This window comes from Dermacentor albipictus, chromosome 1 (assembly GCF_038994185.2).
Source record: "Dermacentor albipictus isolate Rhodes 1998 colony chromosome 1, USDA_Dalb.pri_finalv2, whole genome shotgun sequence".
Taxonomy (NCBI): domain Eukaryota; kingdom Metazoa; phylum Arthropoda; class Arachnida; order Ixodida; family Ixodidae; genus Dermacentor; species Dermacentor albipictus.
In genome coordinates this window covers 310,889,714-310,906,652 of record NC_091821.1, presented here as the reverse complement: position 1 = coordinate 310,906,652, position 16,939 = coordinate 310,889,714, and the positions used below count along the sequence as shown (strand labels likewise).

Here is a 16,939-nt window from a genome sequence, read left to right as displayed (position 1 = left end):
AGAAAGCACCTGCCTCCAAGCCTTTGGGCTCAAAGGCTTTAAGGAGACATATGTGCTATTTCCATATTCATGCATTTTAGCCCCATGATCACTTGTCACTCGTCCTATACCCAGAGACCACTCCACGTATAAATGTCATAATTTTATACCTATGTATCGTTTTATGCTTCTACGATAGCGACTAATTTTAGGCCACTTTACAGCCATGTTACACCCCACCATCGTAACTCACCAATCAGCGCTTAAAACATCATTATCAGTCATGGCGCTCTTTGGCCACACCTGGCCCTTGTGCCACTAAACAACACACATCCATCATCACCGACAGACCAAGTTCCACGACAACATGGTTTACGGCTATAAAAGCGTCCCCGGTAGTTCCCTTCTTCAGTGGCCGACGAGGCAACAGTGGTGTGGGCACCATGCTGATCCGCTGTCTGTTCATCACGCAGGTATGTTACCTTGCCAATTCTCGGTGCATCCGTTCTGATGACTGATATATGCTGCTGTTCTCTCGCCCATATGACTGCAACCATGGTTTTGTCTATATTTCTTTGTATTCTGCTCTGTTAAATGCTGCCTGCAGGCTTGCTCCTCGCTCGATTCAGCAGCGATGTGGAAGTTAACCCTGTTCTCAACTCTAATTTTCAGGGCGATTCTGCCTCCCAAACCCGGTTGATAGATGTTGATAAACAACCCGAAGTAGTGGAAATGCTCTCCAAACTCCTAAACCAAAAGAAACTGGCTCTGGATATTGCTGAAATCAAAATGTTTTAATAATTGGTCAACACGAGGTTTGAGGCTTTGGAAGCTCGTGTATCTTCTCTGGAGTCACCCTCAACGTCTAGTGGTGCACAGGATTCTAATGACAACCTACACACTCAAATCCAGCTAATAAAGAATGCTATATCAGCTCTCTCTTGCAGAAACAATTTAGAAAAACAGGTTGCATAGAAACAACATTATTAGACACCACACTTTCCATTTTAAATGTTAATGCAAGAAGCCTCATCAGCAACTTCTCTAAATTTGTTTCCTTGGTTTTCGTCTTACTCGCCACGTATTATTGGTGTTACTGAGATCTGGTTACATGATGGTGTGCATGATTCTGAGGTAACCCCCTAGTTTCAAAGTGGTTCGGTGAAACAGAAAATTAGGGAGAGAAGTTGCTCTATTTCTTCAATCTCACCTTCACTTTTCTGTGCTCCTTGCCCAACCTGATATTGAGTCTTTGTAGTGTAAAGTTCAACTTGAAAATATGTCTGATTATAGGGGTTGTTTACCGTCTGCCTGGTTATAATATTGTGCATTTACACAATCTATGTGAATTTTTTGCAAGGTTATAATACTTCTTCATCCAACATTATTTGCATGTACGATTTTAATGCTCCTAGTGTCGATTGGTCTTCTGTGAAAGTAAGTGGACACGAAGTAGCTATCGGGCGGGAGTTGGTCCACATTTCATTGTCCTGTGGCTTGCACCAGATCGTTCAGGATTTCACTTGGCAAACTTCACTCCTTGGATCTTGTCTTTCTTACTACACCTCTTTTTAATGCCGGTTACAAATACGATGTTATTGATGCATTATCTGACTACAATGCTGTGTTAATTTCAGTTCCAGGCATCTTCCCTAAATGCTGCTATATCTACCGCACATTTCCTGACTTTAACCGCGTTGATGATTTGGCAATAACAGATGCCCTATGTGATTTTTCTCATTAGTTTGAACTTATAAGTACCACTTGTGATACTAATACCTTGACAAGTTTCTTTGAAAATCTTGTCAGTAAGTGTATCAACCTTTTTATTCCTTTAAAAACAAAGAAAGCAAACACTGAAATTCCTTGGATGACTAGGGACCTTTTGCATTTATCACGTCGTGTGGCCAAATTACCTCGATCGAAACGCTCTGGTGACTTAACAAAACTCATGCAATTCCATAGCGCTAAAAAGGAACTCTGTTCCAAAATGGTTGCTGCAAAAGAATTTTATTACAAGGTAACCTTGCAGAAATTAATGATGGTTAAACCCCGTAAATTTTGGAAAGCTATCCTACCACCTGGGTCATCCTCGGACATGGTAATTAACAATGTTGCAGTTTCTGATTCGCAGACAATAGCTTCTTCTTTTAACACCTACTTCCACTCTATCTTTATGACTGACAACTCTGTAACCCCTGTTTTTTATTCCGAACCATACCCTCCAATTGACGATATATCACTGTCTCCTGAGGGTGCACTTAATCCTAAACTGAGACACCAAGAAGTCGTGTGGTTTGATGGTACCCCAACTGTATTTTTCATATGATACTCTCTTTGGTGCAGCAGATATCTAACAATTATCTTTAGAAAATCTCTCTCAACTGCCACCCTTCCTCCCTCGTGGAAACTTCCTTCAATTCTGCCCTTACTTAAGTCAGGTAACATTCAATTGTTAGCTAACTATAGGCCAATCTCCTTAACAGCACACTCATGTAAATTACTCGAACATGTTGTCTTTAAACATATTATGGAATTTCTTGAAACTAACAAAATTTTATGCACTTCCCAGCATGGTTTTAGACGTGACCTTAGCACTATAACACTGCTGACAGAATTCGTTCCGGGAATATATCCGGGATTGACTGTACGTAGAAATTTCTATCTCTTTCCTCTTTTTTTTTTTTTTGATCAGCTGCGCAATCAGAATGTGCTTTTGATGGCTGCATTCAATTGCAGCTCCATGTGTCTTAGTTGTGAACTTAGCTCAGGCAGGAAGGTTGCGGTTAGGTTTATTTTAGTGACTCTTCATCGTCCTCATCTACAGTGCCATTTGAGCAAACAAGCTAGTTTTCAAGGTATTCAGTGGAGGCTATGCTATGTTCATTGTAATCTCAGAGGCTCCTGAAAGCTTATCTTCAAAAAGGGCCAGAGAGACCCTCAGTGCTCGATCCCCTGGGAGCACCAAGAAACAGAAAGAGTAAAAACGAACAGCACTGTTTAAGATTTCCTATTCTGTGCTCAGCCAGTAAACGGTAGGGCTAGGCTAATTTTATATGACAAATAATAATTATAACAGCACAAGTGTTATTGCAAGGGGTGGGACGAGCAAATTATGTTTAAAGCTACAGCGGTGAAGAAAAGGCCATATAGAGGGATGTGCATTGGCTTTTGGTATTCATGGAACCAAAAGAAAAAGTAGATAGAAAGCAATTCAGTACTGACTGTTCGGCGTGTTGGTAATCCTTACTCAAGGAAAAGCGCAAATGAACAGGGATGAGATAGAAAACATGGACTGCACTCGTCCATGTTTTCTATCTCATCCCTGTTCATTTGTGCCATTCTTCCTTGAGTAGAATGCAAAGGTTCCATGAAATACAGTTTGGCAACTCCTGTTGTAAATTATGGCTGTTTGTATATTTGGTAGCTGTGGCACCTATTCTGTTGCCGTAATGAACTTGCCTGTTTGGACTTCATCCTTATAATCTCAATCACAGTTTACTGCCATCTATCCACATTTGTTCTAAAAGCCATGCTGTTCTCTTCCTGTCTCATAACGCTGCGTTCCTTAACCTCTTATGTTACATCCTTTAATGTAATATCACCAAGGGAAGGGAAATGCAATCAAGGGAAGCAGAGGATGTTAGTGTGATAAGAATAGCATATCTGCTGGCACGGATGAATGTCTGCCCATATGAGACAGGGGTAGTTTGAGGTCACTGGGAGAGTTTGTTGTCCTGCGGTTGGCATAAACAGGCAGGTGATGATATGTTTGCTGCAAGGCAAGGTTACAAATATTTATATCTGTGCTTGTCTTGTGTGTTTCCTTCTTTGTCCGTTGTCGTCTGCGCACTTGCATAATGCATTCCAAGTTACAAATATGCTCCGTCATGCCCATTTTCTTTCCTTTGGGATTCCATCTTGCATGCAGGTGGTGGATTTGAAGGAGAGCCCAGGCAACCCACTGGACATTGTACAGACCTACTACCTGATGACAGTGAAGCCACAGGCTTTGCCAGACGAAGATGTGACCGCACTTGGTGGGGGAGCTCCTGCTCCCACTAGTGGCATGACTGGGGGTGCTGCCACCCCTTTGGGAGCTTCTACACCATTGAGCCAGTCAGGGGGTGGGGCAGTATCTTCCGTTCCTTCGAGTACTGTGCCAACTGCTGTCACCGTGGGCCGTAGTTCTGAGGAAGGCACAGCTATGGAAACGGAACTACCCAAAGCATTCCTGCGAGTGGCCAACTTCCTCCAGTTGGACACATTTGCCATTGTGCATGGGCCCTGCACAAAAATTGACAGTGAGGCACAGGTTATTTTATCTTACGTGATTTGATGACCACGTTTGATGGGGGCAAAGTGCAAGAATGCTTGCGTAAGGAGCATTTTGTGCATGTTGAAATCAAGGTGGTCGGAATTCAGCACCTTCCACAATTGCCTTTCTCATTGCTTCTGTGTTGCCTTGGGACACTATTAATTAATTAATTAATTAACAAAGAGAAAACAAGCAAACACATACATAAATAACTCAATAAATGAAATTAACAATTTTAACGAGAATGAAAATTAACAGGGACGTATCCAAAAGGTTCGTTGAAAATAACAGTTTGCCATGAGGATTTGTCACAGCACATTTGAAAGACTGCATGCAGGTTGTCTACCAACCTGGAAAACCGGAAAAACCGGAAATTCTCAGGAATTTTAAATAATCTGGAAATACTGAGAAAGAACTCGGGGAATTTGTGCTTCTATCAGTGAAAATTATCTGTAATTTTATTGAAAGGGAACGAAAGTTGCGGTAATGGTGGCTCGAGTAACAGAGAGGAATCATAACAAATTGTCTTTGACGCCCTGTCGTCTGCTGGCGTTGCCAGTGTACAGTTGATGAGTGACTTTCTGGACGCTCGATAATTCCGGTGGCTTCACGGCACCACCACATACCCCATAGAGTCAATGTATAAGAACGTCTAAAATTTTGTGTGCAAGAACACTTCACAGTCCGATTTTCTGAACTGTTAGCCATGAGCGCTAGTCCAAAACGGCTGTAGTCAAAGTTACCACCGCCACCATTTTGATTACCTCGCTGCCTCGTACCGGCGCTCTCGCAGGCAGTTCCGTTGGCAGCTGCAGCCAACACCGCAGCAACGCTAGGCGTCACTGCATCGACATTAGCTATTCAGCTTCTTGCCGTTTGCTGCTGTGTTTTTCATTGAAAGAATTCGCTGGTGTCAGTAATGGCACCAACTCCGCCTTTGTGGTCCTCGCGATTGGCTTCGAAGCTCGGAAAGCATGGTTCGTTGCATAATGCCGGTTCTCGAAAGTTAGCTCCGTCTCTATACAGGAGTGTTACGCAATGAAGCATAAGCATGGGAAGGGGCAATTGCCACGGGACACAGTTGTCCTGTCACAGTACGAGCACCGACATGCCTAATAAGTGTACTGGCAGGCCTTCAGAGCATCTTCAGATGTGCCCGTGGCGATTTGAGCCCTTAAGGACAGTAAAAGATATGCAATTTTTTCGAACTGACTGATTTTTCGAACATTTTTGTGGCCCCTAGGGCGTCCAAAAAATTGGACGTTGACTGTACAACTGACTAAGAGGATGGTCCGTAGGGCGAACACGTGGCAGAAAGATGACGAGAACAGAATGGACATATGCATTGAGAAATAAACAGGAAAGGAAGCAAGCCGCCGTTTCTTTGAAGGAGCTTGAGCTCAAAAACTCAGTGTTGGCTGATGCTGAGATGCAGATGTCCCTCATCCAAACCAAAATAAACTCTTTAAAGCAGTGAAACGCAATGCTGAGGCATTGTGCGGGGTCTGAGAGTTTGTCAGGACAGTTGAGGTTGACTTAACAGTTGTTGAAAGAGAATCTCACTTGTGACAAAGTTTGGGCCTCATACCTATGAGCTTGCTATCAGTTGATAGAAATAGCTCATGTTCTAAAATATTTCCTTCTGTATGCATCTTATTTTTATTCATATTTGAGAATGTTCAACTCGATTTCCACTGGATTTCACCATTTTTTAATTTATTTTTTCTTAAGATATTCATTGTGCATTTTGCTAACTCCTTGGTTCTGTTTTCTTTTTGAATAAAACAAAAACTACTCCTCAATATTAAAACTGGATTAAGTCGCAGTTCGAGTTTGATTAAGTCGTTTTTTTTTTAAATTTTTTTAACATGCTTATCAGGGAGTGACTGCATTGGGCGACATGGGGTCAGCCCGTCTTGACATAAAACATAGTTCTGTGTCACTCGGGGAATTTTGCAAAGGCACTCAGGTAAAACCTGTAAAACTCTGGGAATTTGCAAAAGTAAATTGGTTGACACCGTGTGCATGTGTCGAAAGGGCTACCTGCAAAAGTGCTGTTCCAAGTGGCGATTATTTTGTCCGTGCATTTTGATGTGCATGAGCTAACATGTTATTCTCGCAACATTTCAGTGTCCTTGCTTTCTGCTGGTGGAAAGAGAAAGGTGAGTTTACAAAGTTCAGTTTGGAAAAAAACATTTATTGATGCCTTTTATTTACATGATAGCTTTAAATGTTTAAGGGGGGATGCGGCTTTCGTATCGCAAAAAATGAGCAAAAATTTTATTTTTTGAAAAGCACATATTTCGTTTCTAAAACTCTTTTTTATCTGATTCCGAAATATGAATGCTGAAAACCGCATATAAGTGCTCGAAAAAATTTTTGTAGCAGCCAACATGACGAAAAAATTCCGAGGAAGTCACGTGAAAACTACGTTTTTCAAGCCGCGATATCTCTGCAATGGTGCAACCGAGTGCACAATCCGAATGACGCAACCTCCATTCAGAAGCAAGCGCACAAAAAGCAAATGATTCAAAGTCGTTCCGAGGCCACCGATTGGCCACGCCCGTCACGTGGCCAATTGGAGCTTTGCCATTGGTCTCGTTGGCAGTGCGCATCTTCTGCTACCACGCCGCTACGCGCAAGCAGGCCTCTCGGCGCGCGATGTTCGTCTCTATGTGTAGTGTATAGTTTCAGAAGCTTACATCTGATCTTGCATCTGACTCGCGCATCTGACAATCGCCTCACATTGTTTGTGAGCACATACGGAGCTTAGTTTCGGCAGTGGACTCCACAAGTGATAAGCGCCTCCTCGCATTTCGGCTCGCCAGGATCGCCAGTACTTGCGGAACTTGGCTGACTTGTGCTGCGATATGCGCCTCAGACATATCGGCTCGCCTTCAGTGCGTGGAGAGCATAGTTTCGGCAGCTGGTTTGTGTTGTGATACGCTACTCTGGACATATCAGCTCGACGCATTCATCAGTACTTGTGGGGCGTAGTTTCGGAAGTTTACTGGTGACCATGGGTCGGTGACCGCTGAAGTACAAGACGGCTCATGCTTCCGGCACTCGCAAGCGAAAATCGCCGACGGTGAAAAAGACTGCTTCAAGGTCACGTGGCAGTACTGTGCAGCATAGTACAGAAGTCACAGACGCGCAGCCGAGGACTCCACACGTAGGCAGGATGCGTACACATGCCAATGATGCCATTCAGGAGCCGCCGCTGAGCACTTCACACGCGGGTGGAATACCTACTTGTGTCGACGATGTTGAGGAGTTGCTCTTTGGCACTCCTTACGCGGGCAAAACATCTCGTGTGAGCAGCAGTGGCACCATTGAGCTTGTCATGCCACGTTCCACATCGTTGGATGCATCCAGTGATAGCGCCTCGGATGTGTCCGATTATTGTCTCGGCACTTCGCACGATGTTGCTACGCCGTCTACAAGTACGGGTGGCACCACTCAGGCGCACCTGGAGCCACGTTTTGCATCGGCCGAAGCATCTTGGGAGGTCGCCGCGAAAGTGCAAGCAAACAAAACTAAGTTCGGTGTCGGCGACCGCGTGGGAAATGGAACTGAAGGGTGAAGGCAAGGTGCTTGCTGGTGCAGAACAAGTGGAGGAGTTTCTCATCATTCAAATGTCTGCCCTGACCGCGCTTCTTGGCAAATCTAAGTGCCAGCAGTGCTCCCAACCACGACTTTCAGTTCAGCTGGGAACAAGACATGGATTAGCAGCGCAAATGATACTGACGTGCGCGTTTTACGGCATTGTCGCGAAGGGGTGGTCATTGCCGCAAATGGAAGGTCGCCAAATTTTTGATGTGAATATGAGAGCTGTACATGCTGTTAAAAGTATTGGCAAAGGGGCAACTGCTTTGACCAATTTCTGGTCAATATTGAATGTCTCCCATACAGGGTTGCATCATAAAACATTTCAGAATCATCTCAAGGCTGAGTTTAAACCTGCCAGTGAGACAGCTGCGGCCAATATTTTTTTCTGATGCTGTGGTGGCAGTGCGCAATGTCTACAGGGAGATGGACCCTCCTTTAATAACAACATAACAGGGGTTAACTTGTGGCCATACATCCCACATAGGTGTCGGCACTGTAATAGAATTTTTCACAGGACTGGTGCTCGACTGTGTCATCCTATCAAACCGATGCCATGGTTGCACGCTTGGCCTCAAAGAAGGGGATGAAGGCTATGATGATGGGAAAGCATTACACGTTGTGGGCTCACAGTACGTCTCCGCGCACGGCGTCGCCAAGTTTCCCCCGAGAAGTGGAGCCTCACGACGCGGCACGACGGCGCACGGCGATAGACCCACCGCAGGTTCGAGCACCGAGCCGAAAGACTTGGACGGCTCTGGCCGTACGCATGGGCGCTCTCCCAGGAACACGCGGCGTCCAGGACAGTTAAGGCGTTTATTGATCACCAATGGCCAACATGTACCAGACTGCACACAAACACACGGAGTACACTTGGCGCCCGCGGTTCCCGATGGCGAGGAAGGCGGGTTACACGCCGCGTCGAACAATGGTTTACGCGCGCGGGCCGAAATGCGTTCGCAAACGCTACCTAGCGCTTCCCGTCACCGACAATGGTCTGCGACGGTTCGGACACGCAAAATGTGACGCACTGAGCGCCTGTGACTACCGCAAAGGCGGAACGCAAAGCCACTCAGCAAGTCACACTTACGCAAGCTAACAAAGCACGTGAACGTCCCCAGGCCGGGGCGTTGGGGACACAAATAGCTGGTCGCTCACGTACCTTGTAGCTTGCCTCTCGTGACCGGCGCTCGTCCCTCTCGCAGCACGACTCCCCCGCGCACGGCGATCGTCCCCAGTCGGGGCTTCTTCCCTACGTCACGCCCCACGACCCAATCGCAGGGCCGCGTAGCATGACGTCGCGGGACGCGGCCGCGGCGCCCGGGGAAAACGGCGCGCGGGTCGAGGGGCAGGCATTTGGGAGAGGTTTTCCTCGCAATGGCGAATAAGTCCGGAGCCTTAGGCACAGCAACGACTGCGCCCCGGTCTACGTTGGGCGCCAAAATGTGGGCTCACAGTACGTCTCCGCGCACGGCATCGCCAAGTTTCCCCCGAGAAGTGGAGCCTCACGACGCGGCACGACGGCGCACGGCGATAGACCCACCGCAGGTTCGAGCACCGAGCCGAAAGACTTGGACGGCTCTGGCCGTACGCATGGGCGCTCTCCCAGGAACACGCGACGTCCAGGACAGTTAAGGCGTTTATTGATCACCAATGGCCAACATGTACCAGACTGCACACAAACACACGGAGTACACTCGGCGCCCGCGGTTCCCGATGGCGAGGAAGGCGGGTTACACGCCGCGTCGAACAATGGTTTACGCGCGCGGGCCGAAATGCGTTCGCAAACGCTACCTAGCGCTTCCCGTCACCGACAATGGTCTGCGACGGTTCGGACACGCAAAATGTGACGCACTGAGCGCCTGTGACTACCGCAAGGGCGGAACGCAAAGCCACTCAGCAAGTCACACTTACGCAAGCTAACAAAGCACGTGAACGTCCCCAGGCCGGGGCGTTGGGGACACAAATAGCTGGTCGCTCACGTACCTTGTAGCTTGCCTCTCGTGACCGGCGCTCGTCCCTCTCGCAGCACGACTCCCCCGCGCACGGCGATCGTCCCCAGTCGGGGCTTCTTCCCTACGTCACGCCCCACGACCCAATCGCAGGGCCGCGTAGCATGACGTCGCGGGACGCGGCCGCGGCGCCCGGGGAAAACGGCGCGCGGGTCGAGGGGCAGGCATTTGGGAGAGGTTTTCCTCGCAATGGCGAATAAGTCCGGAGCCTTAGGCACAGCAACGACTGCGCCCCGGTCTACGTTGGGCGCCAAAATGTGGGCTCACAGTACGTCTCCGCGCACGGCGTCGCCAAGTTTCCCCCGAGAAGTGGAGCCTCACGACGCGGCACGACGGCGCACGGCGATAGACCCACCGCAGGTTCGAGCACCGAGCCGAAAGACTTGGACGGCTCTGGCCGTACGCATGGGCGCTCTCCCAGGAACACGCGGCGTCCAGGACAGTTAAGGCGTTTATTGATCACCAATGGCCAACATGTACCAGACTGCACACAAACACACGGAGTACACTCGGCGCCCGCGGTTCCCGATGGCGAGGAAGGCGGGTTACACGCCGCGTCGAACAATGGTTTACGCGCGCGGGCCGAAATGCGTTCGCAAACGCTACCTAGCGCTTCCCGTCACCGACAATGGTCTGCGACGGTTCGGACACGCAAAATGTGACGCACTGAGCGCCTGTGACTACCGCAAGGGCGGAACGCAAAGCCACTCAGCAAGTCACACTTACGCAAGCTAACAAAGCACGTGAACGTCCCCAGGCCGGGGCGTTGGGGACACAAATAGCTGGTCGCTCACGTACCTTGTAGCTTGCCTCTCGTGACCGGCGCTCGTCCCTCTCGCAGCACGACTCCCCCGCGCACGGCGATCGTCCCCAGTCGGGGCTTCTTCCCTACGTCACGCCCCACGACCCAATCGCAGGGCCGCGTAGCATGACGTCGCGGGGCGCCCGGGGAAAACGGCGCGCGGGTCGAGGGGCAGGCATTTGGGAGAGGTTTTCCTCGCAATGGCGAATAAGTCCGGAGCCTTAGGCACAGCAACGACTGCGCCCCGGTAGACCGAAGGAACTCCCACAACGTCTGTCAAAAAAACAAGAGATGTGAACTCTGGTAGAATGGAGGTTGAAGCAGCATTGACTCTATTCAGGAGGTCCCTTAGCAAACATGGTTTGCGATATACAAACATTGTTTGTGATGGTTACAGCAGAACCTTTGTAGCACTCTGTCAGGACAAGACTTATCGATTTATTCCATTTACAAAGGAGGACTGCATTAATCATGTCAAGAAAAGGATGGAGACGGCTCTGCGTGCCCTGATCACAAAAGGCAGGAAAGGGCAACCTCTTGGAGGGAAAGGTGGCCTCACTCAAGATTGAATAAAGAAACTGACAAATTACTATGGCATGGCTCTGCGTGACAATGACAATGTTCAGGACATGCAAAAGGCCGTGATTGCAACATATTATCATATAACATCTACCGATGAAGACCCCCATCATGACTTTTGCCCGCAGGGGCCCCAAAGTTGGTGCCGACATCAGGATTCAGAAGCAGATAAGAAGCCTCCACCTCCTCAGAAGTACCGGCTTGGAAAGCATGTTGCCAATGCATTGCTGCCCGTGTACCAATGCCTTTCTGGCATGCCGCTCCTCAGCTGTTGCCTGGGGAAAAAAAAATAATAATAACCCCAAACACTGCCAAAAGCCTTCATTTGGTCATATGGTCACTGCTGCCAAAAGATAAAAACGCATTATTGGTTACGACAGAGACAGCTGTCCATGAGGCAGCCTGCAAATACAATGCTGGGGCCTGCCGTGCGTATGCCGAGTATTATGCAGCACTTGGACTGCAACCAGGACAACATGCTCTTCGCAGAGCAGCTTAAAAGGATGTCTTGCGGAAAAAAAAAGTCAAGGAAGGCACATCAAACCGAAGGCAAGGCACACAAGAAGCTGCGCTCTGAAAAGGACACAAAAGGCTACAACCCCAGTGCCTTTTGATAATGTAAAATCTAAAGTACAACTTTGAAAGCCTGTTTCTCAAAATGACTTTTCTTGCTCCCTACTTTGTTTGTACCACTGATTTCTTTGTGACCACTAGGTCTATTTCAGTTCCGTTTTTTTTTTCCTGTATTCCTGCATGTATGTCCAGGGCATGACACTCTTGCTTTTGCTGTTTGACTTTATTACAACTAACAATTTGACTACTTGCTCACAGCCTAAATGCCTGTGGTACAGTCACCTCTTAAAAATATGAGAACTAAAAAAATTGCATTGCAAATAAAAATAATCTAAAAATGTCACGACGTCAACCATTCATCTTAGAAGGCACAGTGCTTTGCACAAGTGTTCTATCATTATGCGAAAAAAGAGGTGAGGCGTGCATACAGGACACAAGAGTAGAGAAGTGGACAACACGAACGCCTATCATATCTTTTAAATGATTCAGGCTTGGAACAAAGCCAGAAAGAGAAAAATATTATGCATAAAGAAGTTCTAAAGATATCTTTATGAAATTTATACAGTAGTATCGCAGAAACATTGCTGATAAGTCTGCCAATTTTCATAAAAATCCACGAAGAAATAGTTGTTATCAAACGCCACATCCCCCCTTAAGAGGAAGCCTTAGCTCGGGTGCTCCTATCTAAATACATGGGAAAGGAGAAATCGTTTTTCTAAGCAACCACACCCGCCGTGGTTGCTCAGTGGCTATGGTGTTAGGCTGCTGAGCACGAGGTCGCGGGATCGAACATAAGCAACCACAGCACCAGATTTGATGAGGTTTGTTGCATTTAAAAGAAAAAGTTAGAATTTAGTGACAGTTGGTAGCGAATGTTTAATTTATGTCGTCAATTTATTAATAAAAATTGGAAAAAATTGCAAATTCTAAGAAAACGAAGCTGTCATGTTTACCACTGTGTAACTCAGCAATAGAAGGTGCTACCAAAGCTCTGTAAATTGCATCTAATAGTACTTCTAAAGCAGACAAAATTGATATAAAGTAGAACCTCATTGATGCATTCCCATTACATGCATTTTTCCAGTGCCAACGTTCGCAAATGAGAACACAAAAAAGGACCCAATAGAGTTATGCTTATGTTTTACCGGTTCATACATTCCCAGAACATAAAATTTTTAACCACCAACGTTCAGTACATCACCAAATCGCGATCATATGATACGGCTGCTAGATCGCATGTAAACGAGAAAATGCGCGATCGAGAACAATCTATAGCTGCCCGCCATGGCAGCTTCACCGCAATCAATACACACCTGCCCGTCTCGCGTGAAAACGCCAACGCACACTCAGTTTCTCATTTTGTTACCAGCAATTCTCCTATGGGGTCGTCATACATGGCATTCACAGCTATCACCGCCAATTCTATTGCGATAAGCATCTTTGCTTATCTGTTTTGCAGCGCGTGGTGCGTAGTGCCCTTGGTAGCGTACTGCACACTTTTAGTAGGCAATGCTCCAAACACGCTGCCGTTCTCTGCTGTAGGCAGTGCGATGGGGGCATCATGTTTCACTTTGGTAGCATCAGCTGTTGCCCATCAGCTCAATTTCGTTTCAGTTTCCCATTGCCCTCTTAATATCAGACTCGCGAAACGCTATTGCGTTAGTAATCTTCCGGTGTAAAGTGACAGCCGCAAACGCGCAAATCCTGGCGCTGATCGGATAGCGGCAGTCCCATGCGCTGCAGCCAGTTCGCTCGTCTGCTGCCCTGCAGAGGGACACCATGTCGCAGCTTGAAATATTGCCAGTTGTTACGTTTGCACTCCACAACGTAACAAAGTCGAATGATAGTGCTCGTGAAAAGACTGAGACAGCTCTGACCGCAGAGCTCTTGTCAAAACGAAGTACGTCGTAACACAAGCAGACAACGATTGCTGCGTATCGGGAGTGCTAAAGTGTAGTGAGAATTTGTTCTTGTGGATTCTCATTCTGTTACTTTCTTTTATAGATACAAATTAACTAACATTCCAACTATTACGAACATCATTTGTTCACCATAAAGGTGGAAAAATTATTGATGACACACCCTGGGCAGCCAATCGGATAGCTCGCCCTAATGACGTCGATTGGGTGATTTACGTCATATGGGTAGAGGCGGATGAAAATTCCGCCGAGCAGTGTGCTGCGATAGGCAACGATGTACATATTTAAAACCTTGTAATAAATTACACGCTTTACGCGGATCACTTAGATGCATCAATTAATGATCAGGAAGACCTAGTCTAACGACTCAGTACGTTTGTATAATATTGTCAAAATCGTTTCAGGGTCCCTTTAACTTCTGAGGTCTTTCTTAAGGCTCAGAACTTTTTTGATTATGTCCTCTTGATGGAGAAGAGTCTTTCAATTTGTTTGAAAAGGTTACTTTTGCCACTTCCCATCTTTCTTGTGCTCAGCTCGTTTCGGCTTCCAATGAGACGCTGGCCAAGCAACCTCGTTATGCGGGCTACTTCATTAGTGAACTGGCTCATGTGGTGGCCTTCTGTGATGACCGCATTCCCTTCTGCACCCTGACTGTAGAGGTGAGTGCAATAATGATTCTGTGTGACTTTCATGGTGAATGCATGCTTGCATGGGCATTCTGGGCAACAAAAATTGCAACAATGTTTTGTAGTTTTGCTTAATTTGTCGCAGTTACTTTATTTTCATTCTTTTATTTACTGACCAAGGGTCCCTGTACAGTCCAAGACTTTGGGACCTTCTTCAGTGTATCTTTTGTGTGCGTTTATTTTTTAGAATAAGACTTGCCTTAGAAATTTCATGTCAGTGTAGCAGAAAAGGTGAACCAGAGTGATGCAGGCACCAGCTTTTTAAGTTTGTTGAGATTAAATTTAGCTCATTGACCAACAATGGAATTTTGGCAAGGAGTGCTGCAAAAGTTTATTTGATAACTTTGTGTGTTTAATGTTCCCTCAGGCAGTAAGTCAGTGTATTCCTTTATTTCTTTTAGTCATTTAGCAAAATCATGCTTTCAATCAGAATGATATATTTTTATAACCGTGTCTTGTGACGGATCGTCATACTAGTGATAGTGGTATCGATGGTATATTTTTTTATTTACTGCAGTCAACAGGTTTTTCTGACATGCACAATAATTCAGATTCTTTGTGACACCGCTACCAACATGTGACTGCAAGTCACCACTCCCCGCCATTCTGATCCTCCCTGAGCCTCAAACCAGTGAGCTCGCATGCCAAATAGCTGGCAGACGTAGCTGTCGATAGCTGTAATCATTTATGTTTATCTGCATGTTGTTTGATACATTCGGTGTGTGGTTGTTTTGTTTTATCATGCGCTCTGCAAGGTTTGGCGTAGCTGCTTCTAAATTCGCTACCAAGTTTTTTGTTGTTCAGTGCTGTGATTTTCATTGAATGAATTTGCCATCCTAAGCAATGGCATGTACACTTATTAGGCGTATAAGTGCTTGTATTGTAACAAGAGACGGCAGGTGCACATGTGTATAATAACAGAACACATACTGGGTCCCGTGACAGTGGCCTCTTTTCATTCATGGTATGCTTCTCCGCAGTATATAATGTACCCTTCAAAGCGTAACATCGATGTATTGCGGCATAGCTGACTTTTGGGAACTGGTATTATGCAATGCTTAACCCTTGCTGTACTTTCCGTGCTTTAAAGCCAACTGCAAGGATAACAAAAGCACAGTTGGCACCATTGCTGACAGCAGTGAATTCTTTCTATGAAAACTACAGCACCGAACAGCAGGAAGCTTCGTAGCAGACATTGAAGAAGCTAGGACTAGTGATGATGCGGTGGTGCGAAGCACTGGTTCGACGCTGCACGATAACCAATTGGTAGGGGCAGTGGAATCAAATAAAGCGGACCTGCAGTCACCATAAAAAGTCAGGAAAATTGAACTGCGAAGGGTTTTAGTGTCTGAAATTTCAGATGTCCTTATTTATTGGCTCTATGGGATATGTGGCAGTGCTGCAAAGGCGTCTGAATTATCTGGCATTTCTTAAAAATCATGCATCCGAAAAATTGGTTGTTGACTCTAAATATAAGAAGCTCAATATAACTGAAGACATACATAAACACAACTGTGTATTTTGCAGAAGTTGCAAGAAAACTTCAGCATCATCTTAAAGGTTCATTTACAGAATATTGTTTTAAATGTGCCATTTTGAAAATTGAAACTCAATTGTAAGAGAAAAAAAAACAAAAGAACGAAAAATTGAACTGGTATGCCAATACAATAAAAACTCTTTAATTCAAATTCTTTGGGGATGCTACGAAAATTTGAATTATACAAAATTCTAACAAATGAAAGTCAGAGAAAAGGATATTGCTCGGTTAAAGCGCGTATATAGTCTGACATACCGTGAGTGTGCACACGCACACGCTACGTCATGTTGGTGAGAATAAGAATGTCTGTGCTTTGAAGCACTGGCACAGCCAACGTAACCGGACGCAGCCAACGCGGTCCAATCTGCTCGACGTCGAGATGGCTCCAAGATGTAACAGAAAGATGTAAGGATGTAAAGAAAGAAAAAGAAAAAAGAAACATGCAGTGCTGTGTTCGCGTTTTTGTCTTGAAGGTCTTGAGAAAGGGAGAGAACCGACTTGCAACAGAGGCGTTGGCCATGTGCGGCCCGCGCGGCGATGCCAGCGTCGCCAACCTTTTCTTGCGCACTAGCACTCTCCCCGTCCACGTTGGTGCGAAGTTCGAATTATCGGTGGTGGAGCGAATTTCATTGTGAATCAGCAGGATGCGTTGCAAATTGCTTTCAATACATTGTTGAACGGACTGCGGTGTCTACTTTGAGTTATCCGAAATTTCGAATTAACGAGTTGTGAATTAACAAGCTTTTACTGTACTAACGTACGGAGAGAAAGTTCACTTCTGATGCTGTGTGATGGTGTATGCCCACAGCTCAACAAAAGAAACATCTGCCACCAGGGTATGCAGATTGAAGCCAATGGGACGAACTTCCTGGTCAAGATTGTGCAGTGAGTGCCTAACAATTACCTGTTTAATTTCTTATCTGCTGTA

At 46.2% G+C, this 16,939-nt stretch overlaps 1 protein-coding gene across 2 annotated transcripts in view; it reads left to right on the top strand.

The window, feature by feature from the left end:
- Positions 1-16,939, top strand: part of MED14 (mediator complex subunit 14) — a 131,349-nt gene that overhangs the window by 50,575 nt on the left and 63,835 nt on the right. For both annotated transcript variants that reach the window (XM_065438637.2, XM_065438636.2), the window contains 4 exons: positions 3,911-4,283; positions 6,428-6,459; positions 14,322-14,447; positions 16,820-16,896. In XM_065438637.2, the coding sequence (XP_065294709.2) occupies positions 3,911-4,283; positions 6,428-6,459; positions 14,322-14,447; positions 16,820-16,896 (608 nt within the window). The remainder of the gene's footprint in view (positions 1-3,910; positions 4,284-6,427; positions 6,460-14,321; positions 14,448-16,819; positions 16,897-16,939) is intronic.